At 42.9% G+C, this 21,274-nt stretch overlaps 1 protein-coding gene across 2 annotated transcripts in view; it reads left to right on the forward strand.

The window, feature by feature from the left end:
- The first annotated feature begins 2,398 nt into the window (after positions 1-2,398).
- Positions 2,399-21,274, forward strand: part of MAPK14 (mitogen-activated protein kinase 14) — a 50,420-nt gene continuing 31,544 nt past the window's right edge. The window contains exons 1-2 of one of the 2 annotated variants that reach the window (XM_077839082.1): positions 2,399-2,973; positions 12,409-12,538. In XM_077839082.1, the coding sequence (XP_077695208.1) occupies positions 2,858-2,973; positions 12,409-12,538 (246 nt within the window). In that variant the 5' untranslated portion in view covers positions 2,399-2,857. The remainder of the gene's footprint in view (positions 2,974-12,408; positions 12,539-21,274) is intronic. The other variant, XM_077839081.1, reaches the window with a different exon arrangement.

Consider the following 21,274-nt stretch of genomic DNA (forward strand, 5'->3'; position numbering starts at 1 on the left):
AGCCGCACCCCACTTCCAGCACCCAAGCCACTGGGAGCAGTGGTGGCGCTGTTATCACCCCCTCCACCGCAGCAACCCCCAGGGCCACTGCGGGAAGATTGGGACCCGTGCTCCCAGATCCCTGGGGCAGCTCTTCAGAGGGGCTGGGGGCCGAGTGCCCCCGGGGGGCCACTCTCAGCCTCTTCCCCCCCCCACGGCCCCTCCCCTTATTCTCCCCGCCAGCCACGGCCCCGCCCCGCCCCGGGACACCCCCCTCGCTCGCCGGGAGCAGGGGGAGCCCAGGGCCCGCTCACCCGCGGCAACCTGAGCCGCCGCCGCCGCCCCGGCTTCGAGACTCGCGGGGGCGGCCGGGCCTCGCCAACTGCCAACCCCGGGGTGGGGCGCGAGGGGCACGGGATGCTGCCCCCAGCTGGCCCGGGGGGGGCCTGGGCCCCGCCTCCAACCCCGTGGGGTGACTGGGTCTGATCCCCTCCCCGCCCTCTTCCAACCCCATGGGGGGTACATCTGATCCTCTCCCCGCCCTCCTCCAACCCCATGGGTGGCACATCTGATCCCCTCCCCTTCCTTCTCTAACCCCATGGGTGGCACATCTGAGCCTCTCCCCACCCTCCTCCAACCCCATGGGGGGCACGTCTGATCCCCTTCCTCCTCTAACCCCATGGGGTAACCGGGTTTGATCCCGTGCCCTCCAACCCCATGGGGGGCACGTCTGATCCTCTCCCCGCCCTCCTCCAACCCCATGGGGTAACCGGGTCTGATCCCCTCCCTCCTCCAACCCCATGGGGGGCACGTCTGATCCCCTCCCCGCCCTCCTCTAACTCCATGGGTGGCACATCTGAGCCTCTCCCCGCCCTCCTCCAACCCCATGGGGGGCACGTCTGATCCCCTTCCTCCTCCAACCCCATGGGGTAACCGGGTTTGATCCCGTGCCCTCCAACCCCATGGGGGCACGTCTGATCCCCTCCCCTCCTCCCCCCGGAGTGATTGGGTCTGAGCCTCTCCACTCCAACCCCATGGAGGCCACGTCCGATCCCCTTCCTTTCCCTCTCCTCCCCCGGGGTGACCTGGGTCTGAGCTTCTCCCCTCCCTCCTCGAACCCCACGGGGGCCGAGTCTGTGGATATTGCACAGATACTGAAGAAAAGTGCATGTACAGCTCATAAAACTTTTCATCCGCTGCACGGTACATAGTGAAGCAAAAAGATCAGGCACTTTGATAGCCCCAGTATTTTAATGGCCTCTTCTAGGGCAGTTCTTTGGTTTTTCTTGCATCCACCTACTTTCTCAAACCCAATTTTATGTAATTGCAAAATAACCAGCGTTTCATGCATTTGCCACTCAGAAGCAGTTTGGTGACTCACGTCTGTCTTGAATAACGTAGCGCCTACAAAACTGGCCACCTCAAGTGAAAGATAGCATGGTCTAGCGCTTAAAGGGAGGGGCCCCTGCATTCAAAGGCTGACCGCCACTTATTTGTTGTTGCGCGACCTTGGGGCAGCCACTTCACTTCGTTATTTGGTGCCGACACTGAGCTTGAGCTCCATTTCACAGGGCATTTCAGCGCATGCTGCACTCTCAAGCAAAGGCTTACATCCCACTGCTTCCCAATTCTCAGACCCGAGCTCGGCGCAAAGCCCCTACACAGCTGCTCGCTCCGCTGCGGATCCTTGTGCACCGCCCAGCCCCCAAGAGGCGGCTCCCCCGAAGCGCCTACAGCCCAGAAGACAGGGCCACAAGGCACGGGAAACCCTGGAGAGGATTTCGCAGCTTTCCTCCGCCCCATTATTCCGTGGGCTCCTGCGTGCAGACGGTCCCAGGGCAGAGGGCTGAGTTGGGAGAAGTCAGTCACTGGGGGGGAGGAAGTGAAATGAATCCCGAGGCACTAGACCCACAGGGGCCGGTCGCCTCTGATGTACCAGAGCCAGCTAGCCCCATGCCCAGCAATGACCAGGCCTGGCCCCCTGCCTCTCTCCCCCAAGCCCAGCCGGCCCAGCTGCCCCCGACGCCGCTGGCAGCAGCCCGGCGCCCTGCAGCCCGCGGGCTCCAGGCAGCCGGGCCCAGCCGCCCCCGGTGCCGCTAGCAGCAGCCCCTTCCTCCGCGCCAGGCTCGCCGCCCACGCCGCCCGCCGCGCGGCTTCCCCGCGCCCCGCTAGCTCCGCCCCCAGCCCGGTCTCAGGCCGCTCTCGCGAGAGAGGAGGGCGGTGGGCGCTGGTTCCATATTGGGTCATCGCCGCGCTGTGCGCCTCAGCTCTCGCGAGGCGGCGGCGGCGGCGGGGCGCGATCGATTGGTCGGGGTTCCGGGAGGAGGCGGAATCGCCTGGGCAGTGCCACTGGGCACGGGCGGGGGAGGTCACTCCGGAGTCGCCTTCGCCGCCTGCCTTGCTCTGCCTGTGAGAGGAGCCTCCCCCCCCCCCCCCGCATCAACATCTGGTTCCTTTCAGGACCCCCCCCCTCCCCTCACCCACGCGCTGTCCCGCCCCTTGGGGTGACAGTGCGGAGCACCCAGGGGGCGCGTGAGGAGAACCCTAACAGCTCGCGCGGGACAGCCCCCACTCTTTTGGTTTTTTGGGGTTTTCTTTTTGGGGGGGGAGGCGCTGCACGAGACACCCGCGGCCCCTGGGGGGGCAGCAGCGCGCGACAGGGGAGGGGGGGGTCCGCGGCGGCTGTCAACGGTCACTGGCCCGGGCCGTGGTGAGGGGGGGGCCGGCGGCGGCCCGAGGCCCCCCTGAGGGGAGGGAGGGGTGCAGACCTGCCCCTCTCTCTGCAGGGGGGGGGGGCGGGGGAGGAAGAGCCGCTGCTGGGGCCGCCGGCAGAGTCCCCCCTCCCGCCTGGCCGGGCGGGGCGGGCTGCGGAGCCGAGATGTCTCAGGAGCGGCCCAAGTTCTACCGGCAGGAGCTGAACAAGACGGTCTGGGAGGTGCCCGAGCGCTACCAGAACCTGTCCCCGGTGGGCTCCGGGGCCTACGGCTCCGTCTGGTGAGTCCGGGGGGGGGGGGGGGGGGGGGGGCGCAGGACGCACGGGAGGGAGGCTGCTTGGATCGGAATCTGCCTGTCCGAGCTGCACCCCGGGTCCCCCCCCCCCCGCTCTCTCGGGGGGGTGGAGAGGAGGTGGGGAATCTGCCCCGGCTTCTCACCCACTTCGGGGGGACCGTCGGTGTTGCACGTGCGGGGGCGGCGACTGAGTTGGAGGGCGGGGGGTTCCCTGCCCTCGGTGGGGTTCGCCCCCTTCCTCCTGCCCCCAATATGGGTGAATCGGCCTTGCCCACGGGTGACTTTTATCCCTAGATTAGTGGAGAAACCGCTGCAGAAGCAGCGTCTCCGCGGTGGGATGCAGCAGATTGCACCACATGGCAGGTGGTGGTAAAGTCAATTTCACAGAAGATAGTCTTGTCCCACTCTTCCTCCAGGGTATTAATCCGCACACTTTCCTCCCTCTCCCCCACCCCCTTTAGTTACTGAGTGGTGGGGCGTGCCAAAGTCTGCTTTGCAGAACAGGTGCCTGGTAGCTCTTGTTCCAGTTTCAGCTGGGAACTGCAGAGCAGGTGGCATTTGGGGTGATTTTAAAGAGAGGTTTGTTGATACTGGGACGGTGATGTGGTGGGAAAGGCTATGAGGTGATCTCCTCTCCCTTGCCCTGTCTGCCAGGAGTGCTCTTACAGGTAACAATTCCATACCACTGGCCATGGGAGGTTAACATAGGGAAATTCGTGGTCTTTCCGGAGTGAGAAAATTAGGTGTAGATGCCTATGGTAGCAAAATCCTGCTGTCAGAGCTGTGAAAGTGTGGACATAACTGGCAGGAAAAAAAACATTCTGGTCTTTAATCTTTTCTTAAACTAATAAAGATAAGATGTGTATCTGCAGAGCTTGACTTGCCTGTAGTCACAGCAGCATGATTAAAAAGGTTGTACTCCCTTGTTGCATCAAGTATTTTTGCTCATTTCATAATGCAACAGTGCTTATTAGTTTTGGTCTTCAAAATATAGAATAGGAAATGAGTTTGTCTACTTGACTAGCATCAGTTTTGCAGTCAAATCACAGTGATGCGTGAAAGCTTTTTTAGGCGGCTTTGCCCTTTTTTAAAAGAGAGAATATGTAAAACATTAATGTCTTATGAATGCATATAGTGTTTAAAGCTTTTCTGCACCCAGTATGTCAGACCCTGATGAAGATTTTGTAATAGTGTTTCCACACTGTGGTCTCCTCCAATGTGTGAAGTGAGCATGCATTAATGAACTTTTATGCAATATGTAAATTTATATCTACAGTGTAGGACTCACAGTAAACAATACTAATGAAGAAAAGTAATAGCCATGTATACACTGTAGCTTTTAAAAAACCCAAACTGTCAGCTGTTTGTTTTTTTAACAAAGGGTGATTATATTATACTAAATTGTTTGCAAAGTTCCATTTAAATAACCTCTATTAAAACTGTTATGTACTAAAGTATATGAGCATTTGTCCTTTATCTTTTGTATAAAGGTTAAACAGGTTCTAATAGTATGAATGTGTTCCCCCCAAAGTTTTACTGTAGAAAGGCTGAGCTTTATTGAAGTAGTAAGATAAGGGCTTGACCTTGTTGGTTGGTTGATATCTCCTGGGATGCTGAGTGTTCTGATTGCCCACTACAATCAATAGGAGTTTAGGGTGCTCAGTGCCTTGTGGCAGGGTCAATCCTAAAAATAAAATGAGCAAGGTCTTCTCCTACCCCCAACTCCCATTGTGCTTTCCAAAATGCTTGCATTACTTCCAAATATTTCTTTCCACTACCCATATAACATAAGGGTTTGCATCATGAACTTCCTGTTTTGCTGTGTCAAAACTTTTAAAGATTGTGCAATTGCATTAGTAGCAGAGGAAGTTGTATTTTCTGTTGGAAGCAGCTTCAAACATGTAGCTAATAGTTGCAGATTATCAAAGTTTATTATATTCACACAAGGACTTGCTCTGGTCTGGCACATCTTTTCCTTCCTGATCCTAATGTAAAGTCACTGTGTTGAATGAGGCATCAAATTAATTTTCATTGTACCAGATTGAGACTGCAAACACAGGATTATGATTTTAGTGTGATTAACACCCTCAAGATAGAAAACTCCCCAGGCAGTGATGCTGATAAAATGTACTAGCATGCATCACTACTTGCACACCAAGGTGAGGGGGTTAAATAGGATGAATGTCTAGGCTGTTAGGGAGAAGACTCTTACTCAAACATAAATAACAGAGCTAACAAGTCCTGTAGATTAGTGTTTTCCAAATTATGGGGTGCAGTAGTTGGGAGAGAAGGCACAGGCAGATCTCTCAGTTTGTTCTTAAGTCTCGTCCTTGATTTAAAAAGAATAGAAGGAAGATGTATACATTAAGATGTGGAGATGAAAGATGGGCAGCTCAGTTTTCAAAAGTCTGGGAAACTCTGGTGTAGTCAGTGAAGTTGCCTATGCTGATTTATGAAACCATTGCAGTAACACCTATTGTGTGAAATGCTTATGCTGCTTGCTCTTACAACAGTTTAGCATCTTCATGCAACATAGCTGTTGTTGTTTGTATTCTTATTGTGCATTCACATGAAGTGCACTTTACAATCATGTTGGCATCAATTCATTCTGGGATTTCTGAAGCATCTGTTTCAGAATGCTTCCATGTGGTTGTTAGGTACAGGAGATTTTGATTAACTTCCAAATGCAAGGTACTACATTGTAGAATGGAATTGGGACAAGTGACAGAATTGATGCTGGTGCAACTCTTTTGGCTTCCTGACCATATTGGGGAGAAATCATTGGTTACAGCATGGGGTCAGCTAGATCCAAACTAAAGACTGTCCCAGATGTTTCAGGTTTCAGAGTAACAGCCGTGTTAGTCTGTATTCGCAAAAAGAAAAGGAGTACTTGTGGCACCTTAGAGACTAACCAATTTATTTGAGCATGAGCTTTCGTGAGCTACAGCTCACTTCATCAGATGCATACCGTGGAAACCAGATGTTTCAGTCACTTTATGCAATTGGTACTTATAAAATGTGTTGAACATCTGTTGTGTGTAGATACAAAGTGTTGCCCAGGCGTTGCAAGTTCAAAGTGTTCCAAGCAATGTGTTTTTACAACAGCTTTTTTGCCTAATGTATAAAAGGCCTCAGTCCATAAATGCTCTAGATTGCCTCTTTAAGGCCGTACTTAGTTTGGGGAAGAATGTTATAGGTTATGTAGCTCTTCGAAAAGAGGTATTCTTTATAAAGAATAGTAGACTGTAAGAATACACAGTACTGAGTTTATCAGTTGAGAGTCAAAAATCAAAGGCTCAAACCCAGACTCTGAGTTTCTTGTATGTTATGCTACACAGCTAATTCCCTTTAGTTTTAAAGAAAAAAAAAACTACCGCACATTTAAGGAACTGTAAATGTTAAATTTTTAAGGGGAAATTAAGTAAAAACCTCACATCTCTTCAAATAGTTTTCAAAATCATTGCTTCTTTAAAGTGTTTTTGGGATAGCATCTGTCTTCACGCTCACCAATCCATCACCAAAGTATCTGATCACTTCTGAATTTAAAAATAAAATAATAAAATAGAAATCATTATTTTTACCTTTCCAACCTTTAGGAGAAATAACTTAATTGGTTTATAGGGTGGTTTGATTTGTTTGTGAATGGTTGTAGTGTGTCTATATATGAAGTATCCATGTGGGGTGCATGTTACATGGTGAAAGACAAACTCATTTCTTTTGGCTAATGGGAGGGACTTGGAAGAAAGCAAGGTTGCTGGGGAAGAAGGGTGTTCCTGGTGTGGGGCATGGCATGAAAGGAGCCATGGAGTTCACTAGGAGGAGCCTGAAAACAATTTAGTAAGGCAGGTGGCATTAGCAGAACATGCAAGCAGGGGTGTAGCAGGAGACAAGTCATACACATGAGGAGGTGCTGGGCAGAGCCTTGAAAGTGAGGTCAAGGAGTTTGAACTTGTTATAGAACTTGAATTTTAAGAAGTGGAGGTATATTGTGAGTCATTTTCCATCCTGAACTACTTACTGTACAGCAAAGTAATATTCATGGATATCTGGTATTGTAGCTTTTTGCGAACTGGTGCTGACTTAATATGATCAAACACAGGCCGGGAAGAGGTGCTGAAATACGTGCCTTTTTTTATAGCTGTATGCTGGATTTGTGGTGTTTGCCATATATATAGGGACTGAACTTGTAAATGACTGTGGTCTTAGTAATATGTAAACAGGACTCTCAAACATTTTGAAGGCCATAGATTTCCTGCTTACACAATGGGGTTGGTGGTCTCTAAAACAGTCTTCAGGACAAAAAAGAGGATACCACTAACGGGACTCGATGAGTAGCATGTTTGCTTGCATAGCAGCTAGTGATACGCAGAACAGAATTAGTGTTAGATTTGAAAGAGACTGATAATGTTACCCAGTTTCTAAACAAACTCTACTTGAAGAATAGTTTTGCCAGTTCTTTAGTTTCAGACCGCTGAAAAAACATAACTTGTCTCGACAGTAGTTCTCTGGATTTGTTCTGAGATCATTCTTAGAGGGTTAGCTTTGTGTAAGTGACATACAATCACAACTCAAAGTGGTGTGTGTTCTGGTAAGTTAGGAGGTAATGAGGCAATTTCCTGAATTGCATCTATGATAGAGCCTAACTGGCTGTGAAACTTGCAAGCTGTGATTTATGACAGAGGCATGTAAATCCTAAACTCATGTTTATCATTCTTAAAAATGGGATTTATAGTTTCTACTTGTCATGAGCTTCTCTTCCTCAACCGTCTTTTTCAGCTGAAATATAATGGATAGATTTAATGCAACTGTTCTAAGGTTGTAATAAATGCTGATTTTAGGTAGTGTTTAAAAAACACTTTCCAATGTAATAGCCGTTGTGTAGCTCTGTGTTCTTATTTGTAAAAGCATTAGGCAGTCATCTACATCAGCCAAAAATTACTCAGCATGCTCAAAAATCTTTAGAGAAGCTCTGTTTCTAGGCCTCAGATATGACCTAACTTAAAACTGTTATAATTTGGGGGTAGAGAGTATCTCTGTAGTACTGACATCTAATGTTAATTGTTTTTATGGTGTGTGAAAAGTTATTGTACTGGATACATTGACACCTCTCTTGGGATTCCTCCCTTCCTCTTCTGGCTCTGCAGCAGGGATGACTAATATTTTAAACACAAAGCTGGCTACAATGTACAACTTTAAAGTCCAGTCTGTTGAGATATCTTGATTCAAGTGGATACAGTCTATTTGTTTATGTTAATTGGGTGCTGCCCTGGGAGTCATGACAAGTTGAGCAAAGTTGTGGCTCCCTTGCTTTGCAGTAGCTTTTTACAAACATTGTTCCCAGAGAGCTTTACTGCTAATGACATCAACTGATGATGCTGTTGTACCACAGTGATTTTTTTTTATGAGGGCCAGGGGGAGAACTGTTCTGTAAGTTAAAAATGTGAAGTGCAAAATTAAAGATATATTGTCAGTTCCCTTAAAGTTACATAGAAAAATATAAATTTTACAAGTAGAAAAGGGCAAAATTGGTAGGTTTGTAAAAAACCTTCTCTTAATATTTAGAGTGTTCTGAATATGGAAATTTTTTTCTAATATAGGAGCATAAAAGAATATGGTGCAAAGAAAACAAGAATTGAACTATTAAAAATAATTTGTATTCTGGTACCACCTAAAGGTTGTAAGTGACGTTGGGGCCCTGTTGTCCTAGGCACCGTACAAACCCCTAAAACAGAGGTCCCCAGACTGTAGGGCGTGCCCTAATAAATGTAAGCTCTTCAGGGAGGAAACTGTCTATTTAGGGCTATGTCTACACTAGCACTTATGTCGGTATAACTTACGTCACTTAGGGGTGTGAATAAGCCATGCCCCTGAGCAACTTAATTTAGCCAACCTAAGCGCTGGTGTGGACAGCGCTATGTTGGTGGTAGAGCTTTTCCTGCAGACATTGCTGCTGCTGCTCGGTGGGAGTGAATTAAGTCGATGGGAGAGCTTGAGTGGCTGCACTAGAGAGCTCACAGCTGCAGTGTTGCACCTGCACCACTGTAAGCTCTCTGTTTTGTCTACTTAGGCTATGGCAGTACTAAAGTGTGGGCGAGGTATCTTTCTGTAAAGTTTTCTGGCTTATTGCTCTTCTCCATAAAGAAGGCTAACTGTAAAGAATAATGTAGAAATTTTTTAAGGATAAAATATTCTCCAGTTTGAGGAGCATATTGAAAGGAAATATATGGAGTGTAGGGACCTTAGTTTGGGTCAGGATCTTTACTTCTAGCACTGCTCAAGTACAAAGTAGGAAGACTCTTGTCACACTGAAGCCATAGGAGGTTTAACTGTCAAGTAGTTGTCGTGTTTTCATTTTTAACTTCCCTGGACCCTGTTTCCTTCAGGTTATTGGAGGCATCTGATCAATTTATGTAAGTTCAAACTAGATGTAGCCTATATGTGCTTGTTAGGAACAGAACGGTGGCCTAGTGGAGGTAGAATTAGTTTTAAAATTGTATTTCCTCCCTCCCCATCACACATCACTATTGCACCACTGTAACTGCATCTGTTTAACTGAAGTTATTCCTTATTTTCTGTGGTAAATAAGGAAAACCTAGCCAAGAATTCCAATCCCTTGCTTCCTTGGTTGGCAGGGTTAGGGATGCTCTGGAAGCAATATATTGTGTTCTGGTAAGTGAGAAGTGTGGTAATAGTGATTGCAGTTGTGAAGGTGAAATAAATATGCAGAGGATTCTCTTTTTTCCAAGGCAAGAGAGATTGTTAAACTGTGTTGTATGCTACCTGTTGCAGTTGAAAGAGGTGGAGCCTTAAAGAGGATGACCAATTGACATCGGTCTAGTTTGGATTATGATGACTAAGATTTTATTTTGGAGCTGTGAAGTATATCTGGAAAAAACCTCATGCCTCATTAAAATTATGCTGTTGTGTATAGACCCTAAATTCAGATTTTGTGTGTAGTATTTTTTTTTTTAAAAAAAAGCTTGCATGAAACAGAAAATGAAAATAGTATTTGAAATATTCCCCTGCAGGGTTTGCTACTTCAACATTGATACGTTGTAATTGTGCTTGAGAACTTGAGATGAAAAAGCAATCAAAACAAAATAAAACCAGTACTAGTTTATTTTGATTGTCCAATTTAGTGAAGTGTAGGAAGTAATACACACAAATGATGAAGAGCATAGTAGATTTCAAACACATTTTGATTAATTCAAAGCAATGTTAGTAATTCTACTACAGCAGTCTGAGGCTTCTGTGATCTCTGGGAGACTTTTCCAGCTTTATTTCCATATCTTTTTCTGTGAGCTGTTTCAGTGGAATGTACTCTCCTGCACAGAAGGGGCTACTGTTGTTCTGCAGAGAAGGATTAGAAGTACTCTCTTCATATCGCAATAGTACAAAATAGAGAACATATGGAAGATGATGGTTGCTGGTTGAAAAAAATTTAAGTGTTCGGCTACATAGTTGCCAAGTTTTTCATAAGCTTCATTTCAGCACTCTGAGTGGAGAGAGCACACGGATTTTAACAGGGGTATTTTTCTTAAGTGAAACTTAGCAAGTCACACTAATAAGTAATGTGACTTCATTTTATAGAAGATAAATAGACTATGGTTTGGAGCAGGTATATATTTAGTTTTTATTTCTGACTTGTATAAAGCTTTGGATTTAGTATGCATATGCTTTTCCTGCTGTGACTTCTCTTCTGTGAGATGTGGTGATGGACTTTCCATTACTGGCCTTGCTTCCCACTTTGAACTTGTAAACATGAGCTTTCCCTTCCTTTTCATGATTATCAAGGGAAATGGTCTTTATAGATCTTAGTTGAATCGAGAGGCAGGCTGGTTTGAATAAATGTTCTGTGAAATGGGCAAATTATGTCCTAATACTCTTGGCTTCTCTTCCATTCTCTGTACCCTTTCTCCATTATCTTACTATTAAGCTTAACTTCATCAATTTCACATCCTCTACCTCTTCCTCTCTCTTCTTTTCAACAAACAAGAAGTTAGATTTCAAAAACATCCAAAGGGGGAATAAAGCAGAAGTGGTATTCAGTTGTTCACAGCTAAATATCCATCTTTTGTTGGTGCTTGGAATCTAAAATTCTCAGCCAGGGCTCTGGAATATTGTGTGGGGATATATCTTAGGTGTAATAGAATAATGCTTTTCATCTATGTCAAAATCTTTTGTGATAACATTCAGGATGGATTGATTTAAATCAAAGCAACTTAAATTATCAGGCAGGAAACATTGATTGTAAATCAGTTTTAAACTTGTTTTGCATTTACACCTTTTTTCCCCTAAAGAGAGGTTGATTCTCGTTAGTTGGTAACCATTAAATCATGTTGATTTACAACTAAGTATAATCTTTACATACATTTAGTACTACTTTTTGCCAACCAGGAGGATACATTAAATCTGTACACATTTTTAAGCAATTATATAGCTTAACAGACACTTACTCAGACTCTTAAGTTTTATTTGTTTTGTTATGTTAGAAAATGGTGAATGATGCATTTTTTAATTTGGAGATTAGCTTTTTATTCTTGATTCATGTCAAGCTCTGTTTGGATGGAAACTGGAATTCATTTAAAATGCCCGAAACAGTTATGGTTTGATTAGTTAAATAAAACTACTTTAAATGTGCTGATACATAAGAAAAAAATATCAAAGCATGTTTTCCGTTTAAAATTGATTTTATTAAAGGTAGCAGTGTATGTAGTTAGTGAATTGAATTGATTTTGTCTGGTCATCATATTGTTCAAGATTTTAGAACTAGTATATCTCATCCTTACACTAATATTTTATTCATAGATTGTAAGAGGGAATACAAGCTTTCCTACTTTTTCAATTCCCAATCTGTTTCTTAACTTGGAATGAACTAGTAATTGAACTGAACTAGTTGAATAAACTGAAATGAAGCTTCGTAAGGGATTTCTCATTGAGCTGTGAAATGTTCAGGGAATCTTGCAGGACACTTCCTTGTAAATTACGTATTTTTGCAAGGCCAGGCTCTCCAACTAAAAAAGACTTGAAGACTTTGATTCTTTCTTACTGTATTGATTTTTGAGAGAGAGAGACTGCGTGTGTTTGCCACATCTTAATTCTAAAGTAAATTAAAATGTTCTATACAAATATTTTGAGGGTATGCATCAGACTGCTTTCTTAAAGTACGGTATACACACCTCTTCTGCAAAACCCCTTTCCTGTCCTCCCTTCCACTGATCCTGATGCAAAGGATTCATCTAGCTCTTTGCCTTTTTTCCTTGGAAACCAAACATAGGTATGGAAAGGTGGCTTTTTAAAATGTGGCACAGGGTACTTTGGACTAATTTCACTGGGGGAAATGAGTTATTTCAGTCTCAATCCCTAGTTATTTTTAAAGTATTTTTTACATTTGGTAACTTTATTTTTTTTAAATTGTAGCTCTGCCTTTGACAGAAAAACTGGGCTGCGAGTGGCTGTGAAGAAGCTGTCCAGACCATTTCAGTCCATCATCCACGCCAAAAGGACCTACAGAGAACTACGGCTACTTAAACATATGAAACATGAAAATGTAAGTTCTAGGATAGTGGTTGCAAACTGGGGTTCATGAAATGTTACAGGGGGTTCTCGGGGGGGAAAAAATTCCCTAATGGCAGACAGAGCTGTCCCTAGGCACCCTGGACAGCACAGGGCCAGCAGCCCGGAGCCCCTGGACTTCCAAGAGCTAAGCAGATCAAAGCAAGCCTATCTATCACACTGAGGAGATTTAAACTTTAAGACTTCTTATAAAAAATGGAAAGGGAGGTGGATATTTTTTGCTGTTTTTAAAATTAAATAGGCAGCTAGTGGTGTTTTTTAAATTATTATGAAGAACAAGTTTAAGATTTGTTGTAACGTGCATTGTTTGCCTGGACTGCTCAAGACCTGAATGCTTGTGTAGGAGGAACTCTTTGAGTTGGCTTCTTAAATACCTTCATGCTGTTTCACATCTGATACTCCTTGATGAAGCGTAGGAGCCTTGTCTTATAACAGGCTTATTCAAAGTGATACAAGCTATGAAAATGAGATCTTGGAAGAGTGTAGCCATTTTCATAATGTAATAAAATACTGTAATGATAATAGTAATAAATAGTGTGTAATAAGCATGTCATAAAAACAATTTTATATTTCCAAGATCACTGCTTTTATAATTTATATTCAGGTCAAGGAGAAAATCCCTGGAAATACTCATTTTTAGGAGGGGGTTCGTGAGACTTGACATTTCAGTGACAGGGGTTCACAGGTTGTTAACATTTGGAAACCACTGTCCTCGGAGATGCCCAGAGACATGCAATGTGTGGGAAATTGGATGTTCATAGCTGTGAAAAGCTTGATCAAATGCAGACCAACCCAGTGATAAGTAAACTGAACCTCCAGCATGACTACATTCAAAGTCTTGTAGTATGGGAATTTAGGTATCAATTAAAACGTTTTTTAGTACTTTGAGAAGGTGACAGAAGTGAGTCAGAAGTATGGGTACTTTTTTTAGTAGAAAATTAATTAACGTTAGGGCTGTCAAGAGTAAAAAAATTAGTTGTGATTAATCACGCTGTTAAACAATAGAATACGATTTATTTAAATTTTTGGATGTTTTCTACATTTTCAAATATATTGATTTCAATTACAACACAGAATATAAAGTGTAAAGTGCCCACTTTATACTTATTTTTGATTACAAATATTTGCACTATAAAAAACAAAAGAAATTATTCACCTAATACAAGTACTGTAGTGAAATCTCTTTATTATGAAAGTTGGACTTACAAATGTACAATTAATGACTGCATTCAAAAATAAAACAATGTAAAACTACAAGTCCACTCAGTCCTACTTCTTGTTCATCTAATCACTCAGACAAGTTTGTTTACATTTGCAGAAGATAATGCTGCCCGTTTCTTGTTTACAGTGTCACCTAAAAATGAAAACAGTCATTCACATGGCACTGTTGCAGTTGGTGTCGCAAGATATTTACGTGGTAGATGTGCTTAAGATTCAGATGTCCCTTCATACTTCAACCACCATTCTAGAGGACATGCTTCCGTGCTGGTGACACTGGGGTTCTGCTTGATAACGATCCAAAGCAGTGTGGACTGACATGTTTATTTTCATCCTCTGAGTCAGATGCCACCAGCAGGAGTTTCAGCATTGGAGTATTGCTCTTTTAAGACTTCTGCAAGCATGCTCCACACCTCGTCCCTCTCAGATTTTGGAAGGCACTTCAGATTCTTAAACCTTGGGTCTAGTGCTGTAGCTGTCTTTAGAAATCTCACATTGGTATCTTCTTTGCGTTCTCAGATCTGCAGTGAAAGTGTTCTTAAAACAAACGTGCTGGGTCATCATCCGAGATTGCCATAACATAAAATATATAGCAGAATGCAGGTAAAACAGAGCAGGAGACATACAATTCTCCCCCAAGGGGTTCAGTCACAAATTTAATTACCGCATTACTTTTTTAACAAGTGTCATCAGCATGGAAGCATGTTCTCTGGAATGGTGACTGAAGCATGAAGGGGCATGTCAATGTTTAGCATATCTGGCACATAAATAACTTGCAATGATGGCTACAAAAGTGCCACACAAACACCTGTTCTCGCTTTCAGCTGACATTGTAAATAAGAAGCAGGCAGCATTATCTCCCATAAATGTAAACAAACTTGTTTGTCTCGGCGACTAGCTGAACAAGAAGTAGGACTGAGTGGATTTGTAGGCTCTAAAGTTTTACAATGTTTTGTTTTTGAGTGCAGTTATTTAACAAGAAAAATCCAACATTTGTAAATTGCACTTTCGTGATAGAGGCCGCACTACAGTGCTTGTATGAGGTGAATTTAAAAATACTGTTTCATTTTTTTTATAGTGCAAATATTTGTAATCAAAATAATAATAGTAAGTGAGCACTGTACACTTCATATTCTGGGTGTTGTAATTGAAATCAATATATTTGAAAATGTAGAAAACATCCCAAAATATTTAATTGGTATTCTATTGCTTAACAGTGTGATTTAAACTAAGATTAATCGCTATTAACTTTTTAAGTTGCAATTAATTGTTTTGAGTTCATCTCATGAGTTAGCTGTGATTAATCGACACCCCTAGTTAAGGTCTGCTACAAGTCTTTTGGGGGGAGGGAAGTGCTGATTTGCAGGATGTTCAGTAAGTGTTGGGAAGGAGGACTGAGGGAAAAGGCAATGGTGTAAATGCTTTTGAAAGTGACCAAACCTCCTTAGAGTAACCTGATTGAAAACATAAGATGGGAGAAGTACCTGATTATTAAACAGATGACTGTTGCATACTTGTTGTAGTTGATTTTGGGTGTTAAGTATATTTTACTGGGCTTATAGAAGATCCTTAATAGTAATAAATTGGTCTAGTTTCCTGTAACTCCACGAAAGTTTAACGGTTAAAAGGGTATTTTGAGAGAACTAACCTTCAGGAATGAAGAAAGGCTTGCAATATAACTATTTCATAGTAAAGCCTCAATTTGATTCACAGTATGTTAAGTAATAACATAATTGATTTAGTGCTCTGTCTGACATTTGTGCTTTTAACACGTTTTACGATATTCTGGGAGGTTTGGTTTCTTCCATCCACTCTGAGGTCAGTCTTTGCATGTGAGGTAAGATAAATGTCACTTGACTTTCCTCCTGCTGTGCCTATTCTAGTCAGGGCTTCAGTAGTGCTGCTGAACCCCAACGCCCCCTGCCGCCTCCCCCCCGCCTGGTGGCTCCAATTGCTCATCTTAGCATTAGTTGCCACTGCCCTTGCAAAGATGGATGTGGGGAAAGTGTCTTGAGACATGATGACTTATCTTCCATGATGCTGGGACTCTCCAAACATTAGGAAGAGGTGGTTGTCTCTTTTTCGTGTTCCCACTGGGTGGGTTTTATTGTGAATTCTGTGTCTCTTCAGCTATTGCATTCTTCACTGACAAAGATTGTCCTTGGCCCTGACTTTATTATTTGTATTACAGCAGGTCTCAATCAAGGATCATGGCCCCATTGTGCTAGGCACTGTAGGAACCATATAATTTTGTTCTTGTTCCAGAGAGCTCACATTCTAGGTTAGGGGAGGAAAACCTAACCTTTGGACTGTAGCATGGGGGGAACTTTGTCCCCCATTTTCTTACCTGGTACCTGGGCCATGAGACTGAGAGGGGGAATACAAACACTATCTTTCATACCCACTGCACTTCGTTCCCTTGCCCACATCTTCGAATCCCTTCACTGATTTTCCATTGCCTCTGTATCAAGTTCAGGCTTCTCATCCTCATGTTTAAGGCTCTGCATAACTCCGCTCCATCTAATTTCTTCTGTAATCTCTTCCTACTCTGAATTCTTCCTCATTTCCTCTGCTTTGGCCATACCTTCTGTCTTATTGCTTCCTCTATCCTTCTCCCACTTTCATCCCTGTGCCTCTTGTCACGCTATACCTTCTGCGGAGAATGTCTGTGGCAGTGTGCCAAACATCTACCCTTCTTTCGGATCCCTTCTTAGAACGCAGTATGAATCATCCTAATAGTGCAGTTGTGTATCTATTATAAAAAGAAAAATATTTGCACCAATATGTGATAAATTGATCTATCCTGGTTATTGGTGCTGTGTTTTTTGTGTTTTTTGTTTTTTAACCTATGTATGTAGAATTGTGATTGTAAGTGCCTTTTGATAGAGACATTGTCTTAGGCCAGGTCTACATAACACATTTCGGTATAACTATGTCACTCAGGGGTGTGAAAAAATCCACACCACTGAGTGATGTAGTTATATCAACCTTAACTCCCCATGTAGACTGTGCTGTGTAGGCATGAGAGCTTCTCCTGCTGACATAGCTACTGCCTCTTGCAGAGGTGGAGTTATTAAGCTGATGGGAAAGCTCTCTGCTGTCACTTTAGAGAGTCTTAACCAGAAGCACTACAAAAGCACAGCCATGCCAATGCAAGTTTGTAGTGTAGACCTGCCCTTACTATGTTCTGCATCATTGAGCATGCTGTTGATGATCAGTAAAATGTACATTATTTTTGGAGTTAGATACCTTCTTAAAGAAGCTAAATAGCAGTATTTCTGCCCTCTCCAATTTCTTGTGTTGTGCAAGAAGTCTTAAAGTTGGTCCTCTGGGAGGGTGGATCAGGTAATATCAGAGGTTTCTTGCAACCCTAATAGCCTTTAAAAATGCTCTCCAGTTTCTGTATCTAACTTCTGTGCACAGGATGCAGCAAGTCTTAGCAAGCAAGATAAGATTTTTCTGGGAAGGTTAAACGTAAACAATGATCCCAATCTGTGTTGAATTTCAAATGCTGCTTGTCTTAATTCTCTCACTTGTGTAGTATCGTGTATACCTTGGGGATTATTTTCTTTTCTCATCAATTTATGCCATGAACTCCTCGAAAAAGTAAGAGAATGGATACAATTCTGACTTTTTGAGAATATATCCTTGGCATCCTGGAAGTGTGTGTGTGGAACTTCTGTATTGCCCTAGGACACGATCTGGTTTTGGATGAATAATTCTCATTCACTGCAGCGTTAAGGCACCAGCACATCAGTGCCATACGCTATTTTGAGGCAGCAAAATCACATGGCTGAACGTTCTCCAGCTCTTTGTACAGCTTCCAGAATGTTAAGAGGGAGACTTCTAACTTACATTTTATATGAGCTTTAGGTTGACATTAAGAAAATTCCTGAAATTTTGGCAGTGAGCTGAGCCTAATCTGCTTCCAGTGTCTTTATCTAGTGAGGAAATAACATCCCAAAACAACTTAATTCATGGATTCTCTTGGGCATTTTGACTGGAATTTCTCATATTTTTCATTCCAGTGTGTGTAGTTGGCTGTCAGCCATGTCAGTCAGCTGCCAGGATCACCAAAGGCTCTGACACTTCAGCAGTCCTTCTTGACAGTGTTCGTATTGCTAACTTAAGTGGAACTTTTAAAACACGGGCATATTATGAAGAATATTCCCCAACAACACCTGCTTCATGCCATGGTGAGGGTAGAGGTCTAGTGTTGATGGTATTGCCCTAATAGACACACCTACCAAGTTTCTCTTGAACCTTTTTGGGCTGCTTTTTTCTTCCCAAAATTGCTGTGGACTGCTGCGGAAACCTTCCCTCAAGATAAACATTTTATTTAACTAGTTCTGGGCATCAGCCACACACTGGGCTGAGTTAGTAGGAGTAAGCAGTGGAAATTAGAGTAGAGATTTTATCGCTAATTATGTTTATCATCATGTACTGTTACTTTTGCTCTTCCCAATTCTTTTGTTTCACTGCAGTCTTCATCTACTTTGAGTCTTTCTCATTCTAAACCCTGTGCCTGGAATAATCTCCCTGTTCTAACCTGGCAGGCACCTTCTTTCTCCTATAAATCTCTTAAAATACATTTCTTCAGATAAATCCTCCTTCCTTATCAGTAATCACCATATCATTCCTCCTCTGAACTATTGTCCTATCTTGTCTCAAGATTGTAAACTCTTTTGAGTAGGAAATAAATGTCTTATGTTGGCAAAGCACATCAAATGTCTAATGCTATATAAAAAGAAAAGGCGTACTTGTGGCACCTTGGGTACTAACTCATTTATTTGAGCATAAGCTTTCGTGAGCTACAGCTCACTTCATCGGATGCATCCGATGCATGCATCCGATGAAGTGAGCTGTAGCTCACGAAAGCTTATTGTCAAATAAATTTGTTAGTCTCTAAGGTGCCACAAGTCCTCCTTTTCTTTTTGCGGATACAGACTAACATGACTGCTACTGTGAAACCTGTCATAATGCTATATAGATTTACTTTAATTCTCAGAAAATCTGTTATGTACTGAGTAGTGCTATAATTTTGAGAATGTGTTGCATTCCTCATGCATAAAAGTGGTTGAAGTGTAAAACTGAACTCTGCTTTAACTGCTGAACCTGAAGTGGCATATTCATAATATTAAGTGTTCTAGAATAGAATTAGAAATCAGTATTTGATAATTTTGTCTCACATAGATTAATCTGTAAAATATTTTACAAAGTGAAATGCCGTTGGGCACCATGATAGTACTTATATGCTCTGATTGGATTTTGGTTGTCTTTGAGGCTGTTTGCGAAGGGTTATGTAATTGGACGCAGGATTGTAGGATAATAATTGTATTTCTAAACAGCCAGTGTGTGAGGGCACAGTCATTGACTATACCCCTTACAGGAAAAGCTTCTTCCTCTGAGCATCTCCTGCTATGAAATACCTCTGCTGCTACAAACAACTGGTTATATAATTGGGCATCAGAGCATCTTGGACTGTGCTTTGTTCTTTGATCAGTCTATGTACAGATAGTCCACTGTCAGGCTGGGGCTCTGAATGTAGTAGTGATTAAATTTCCTCAGAATTGCGTTAATGATACACTGCAGAAGGAGTGTATTTAAGTGTTGTAGATAATGGGTGGCTGTAACTTCTCTGATGAAAGATAAGGGTAGACTGTAACTTGTCACTTTAAAATGTGCAGATTCAAAGTGATATGGTCAAAATGAAAGTTGGAATGGAAAAGGCAAGTTCTGTCGTCTTGTGCTAAACTGGGGGCTGATGCAGATATTTGGCAGACTAATTCTTACGTAAGATGGAAATACCCTCTGAAGAAATCTTACAAGTGTGTGATGACTTTTGTAATTCTTGCTCCCTTGCACTATTCAGGGGATGAATTTGCTGTTTTCGTCCTGAAAATGAAATAACACAGTTAATGTGAACAGAGGGTTGGAACAAGTCTATCTAATAATGTATTTATTGTAGTGTAGAAATTGAGTAATCTTTGGGATTCAGCATAGGGCAGATCTGAGGAAGTTCAGATTGTGACTTGTTTCATTTATTCTCTAAATATGTTCTTTCCAAAAGCATAATCTTGGCTCCTCAAAACTTGTGCCCTTGAAACCATGTGCTTAAAGTTGACTTGGCCAAATTCTGCCTTTGAAAGTGGAAGAACTAAATTCCACCTCTAGTTACACATGTACAATTAAACTTCATTGGTGTTGCAGGGGTGTGAATGTAGACAGAACTCAGCAAATCTCTGTGAGAGAAGAGAGAAACTGAACTAAAATTGGAGAAATACGTAGTGGAACACCGTCCCTTTATCAGATATGCTTTTAGAAAATCTGCCTGTTGAGAGGGGAAATATAAACAAACTGGCAAAAATTAGAGCAACCTTAAAAAAACCCATCAAATGAATTTACCCTCTAGTGTAGCGATTCTCAAACTGTGGGTTGGGACCTCAAGGTGGGTTGTGACCCCCTTTGAATGGGGTCACCAGGGCTGGCTTAGACTTGCTGGTGCCCGGGGCTGAAGCCTAAGCCCCACTGCCCAGGGACAAAGCCAAAGCCCAAGAGCTTCAGCCCAGGGCGGCAGGACTCAGGTTGCAGGATCTCTGCTTGGGGCTGAAGCCCTTGAGCTTCAGCTTTGTATCCCATCCCTGGAGCGGTGGGGCTTGGGCTTTGGCCCCGCTACCCGGGGCAATGGGGTTTGGGTGGGCTCAGGCTTCGGTCCCACCTCCTGGGGTCACAAAGTAATTTTTGTTGTCAGAAGGGGGTCATGGTGCAATGAAGTTTGAGAACCCCTGCTCTAGTGTATCTGAGAGCTGTTAGTCTTATGACCCTGTAAATAGATTTTTTTTCCAGGAAGTAATGCAAGTGTACTAGTTCGCTCTGCATTTAGGGGAATGAGGATTTTTGATCAGTAAAAATTCAAAGGTGAGGATGGAGGTTGCATAGGTAGGAAAGGTACAAGTGAGGGTATGAATCTGAGCTGTTCTTGCAAACTGGCTCCACCTTGAACGTACTAAACAGCAAGTTCTTTTCCAGCCGAGTTAGACCTCGCAAAAGGAAATTAAAACAAATAGTAAAAAGTTCTTCAGTTATATAAATAAAAAGAAAACAAGGAAAGAGGAAGTGGGGCTACTTTGCAGTGAAGATGGCGTCGAGATTAAAGATAATTTAGGTATGTCTCAAAATCTAAATGAATACTTTGACTCAGTTTTCAACAGGGTGAATAAAAATCCATGATTTTTTTTAAAACTGCTTTTATTTATTTAAATTGGATTTTTTTGGTTAGGTTTTTTCCTCAAAAAGCATTTTATCTAAAGATGGTTTTAATTAAGATACTTTATAGCTCAAAGATATCTTATAATGGAATAGGGATTATAAATTCTTTTGTATGAGACAATATATTCACGTAATGTTTAAGAAAAGTTTTGTAAATAAGTTCCAATAGTTCATGGATTAGAGACCCAATCTTATGGGTTTTCAGGGGCTTCTGTATAGATTA

This window comes from Eretmochelys imbricata, chromosome 21 (genome assembly GCF_965152235.1).
Source record: "Eretmochelys imbricata isolate rEreImb1 chromosome 21, rEreImb1.hap1, whole genome shotgun sequence".
Taxonomy (NCBI): Eukaryota; Metazoa; Chordata; order Testudines; family Cheloniidae; genus Eretmochelys; species Eretmochelys imbricata.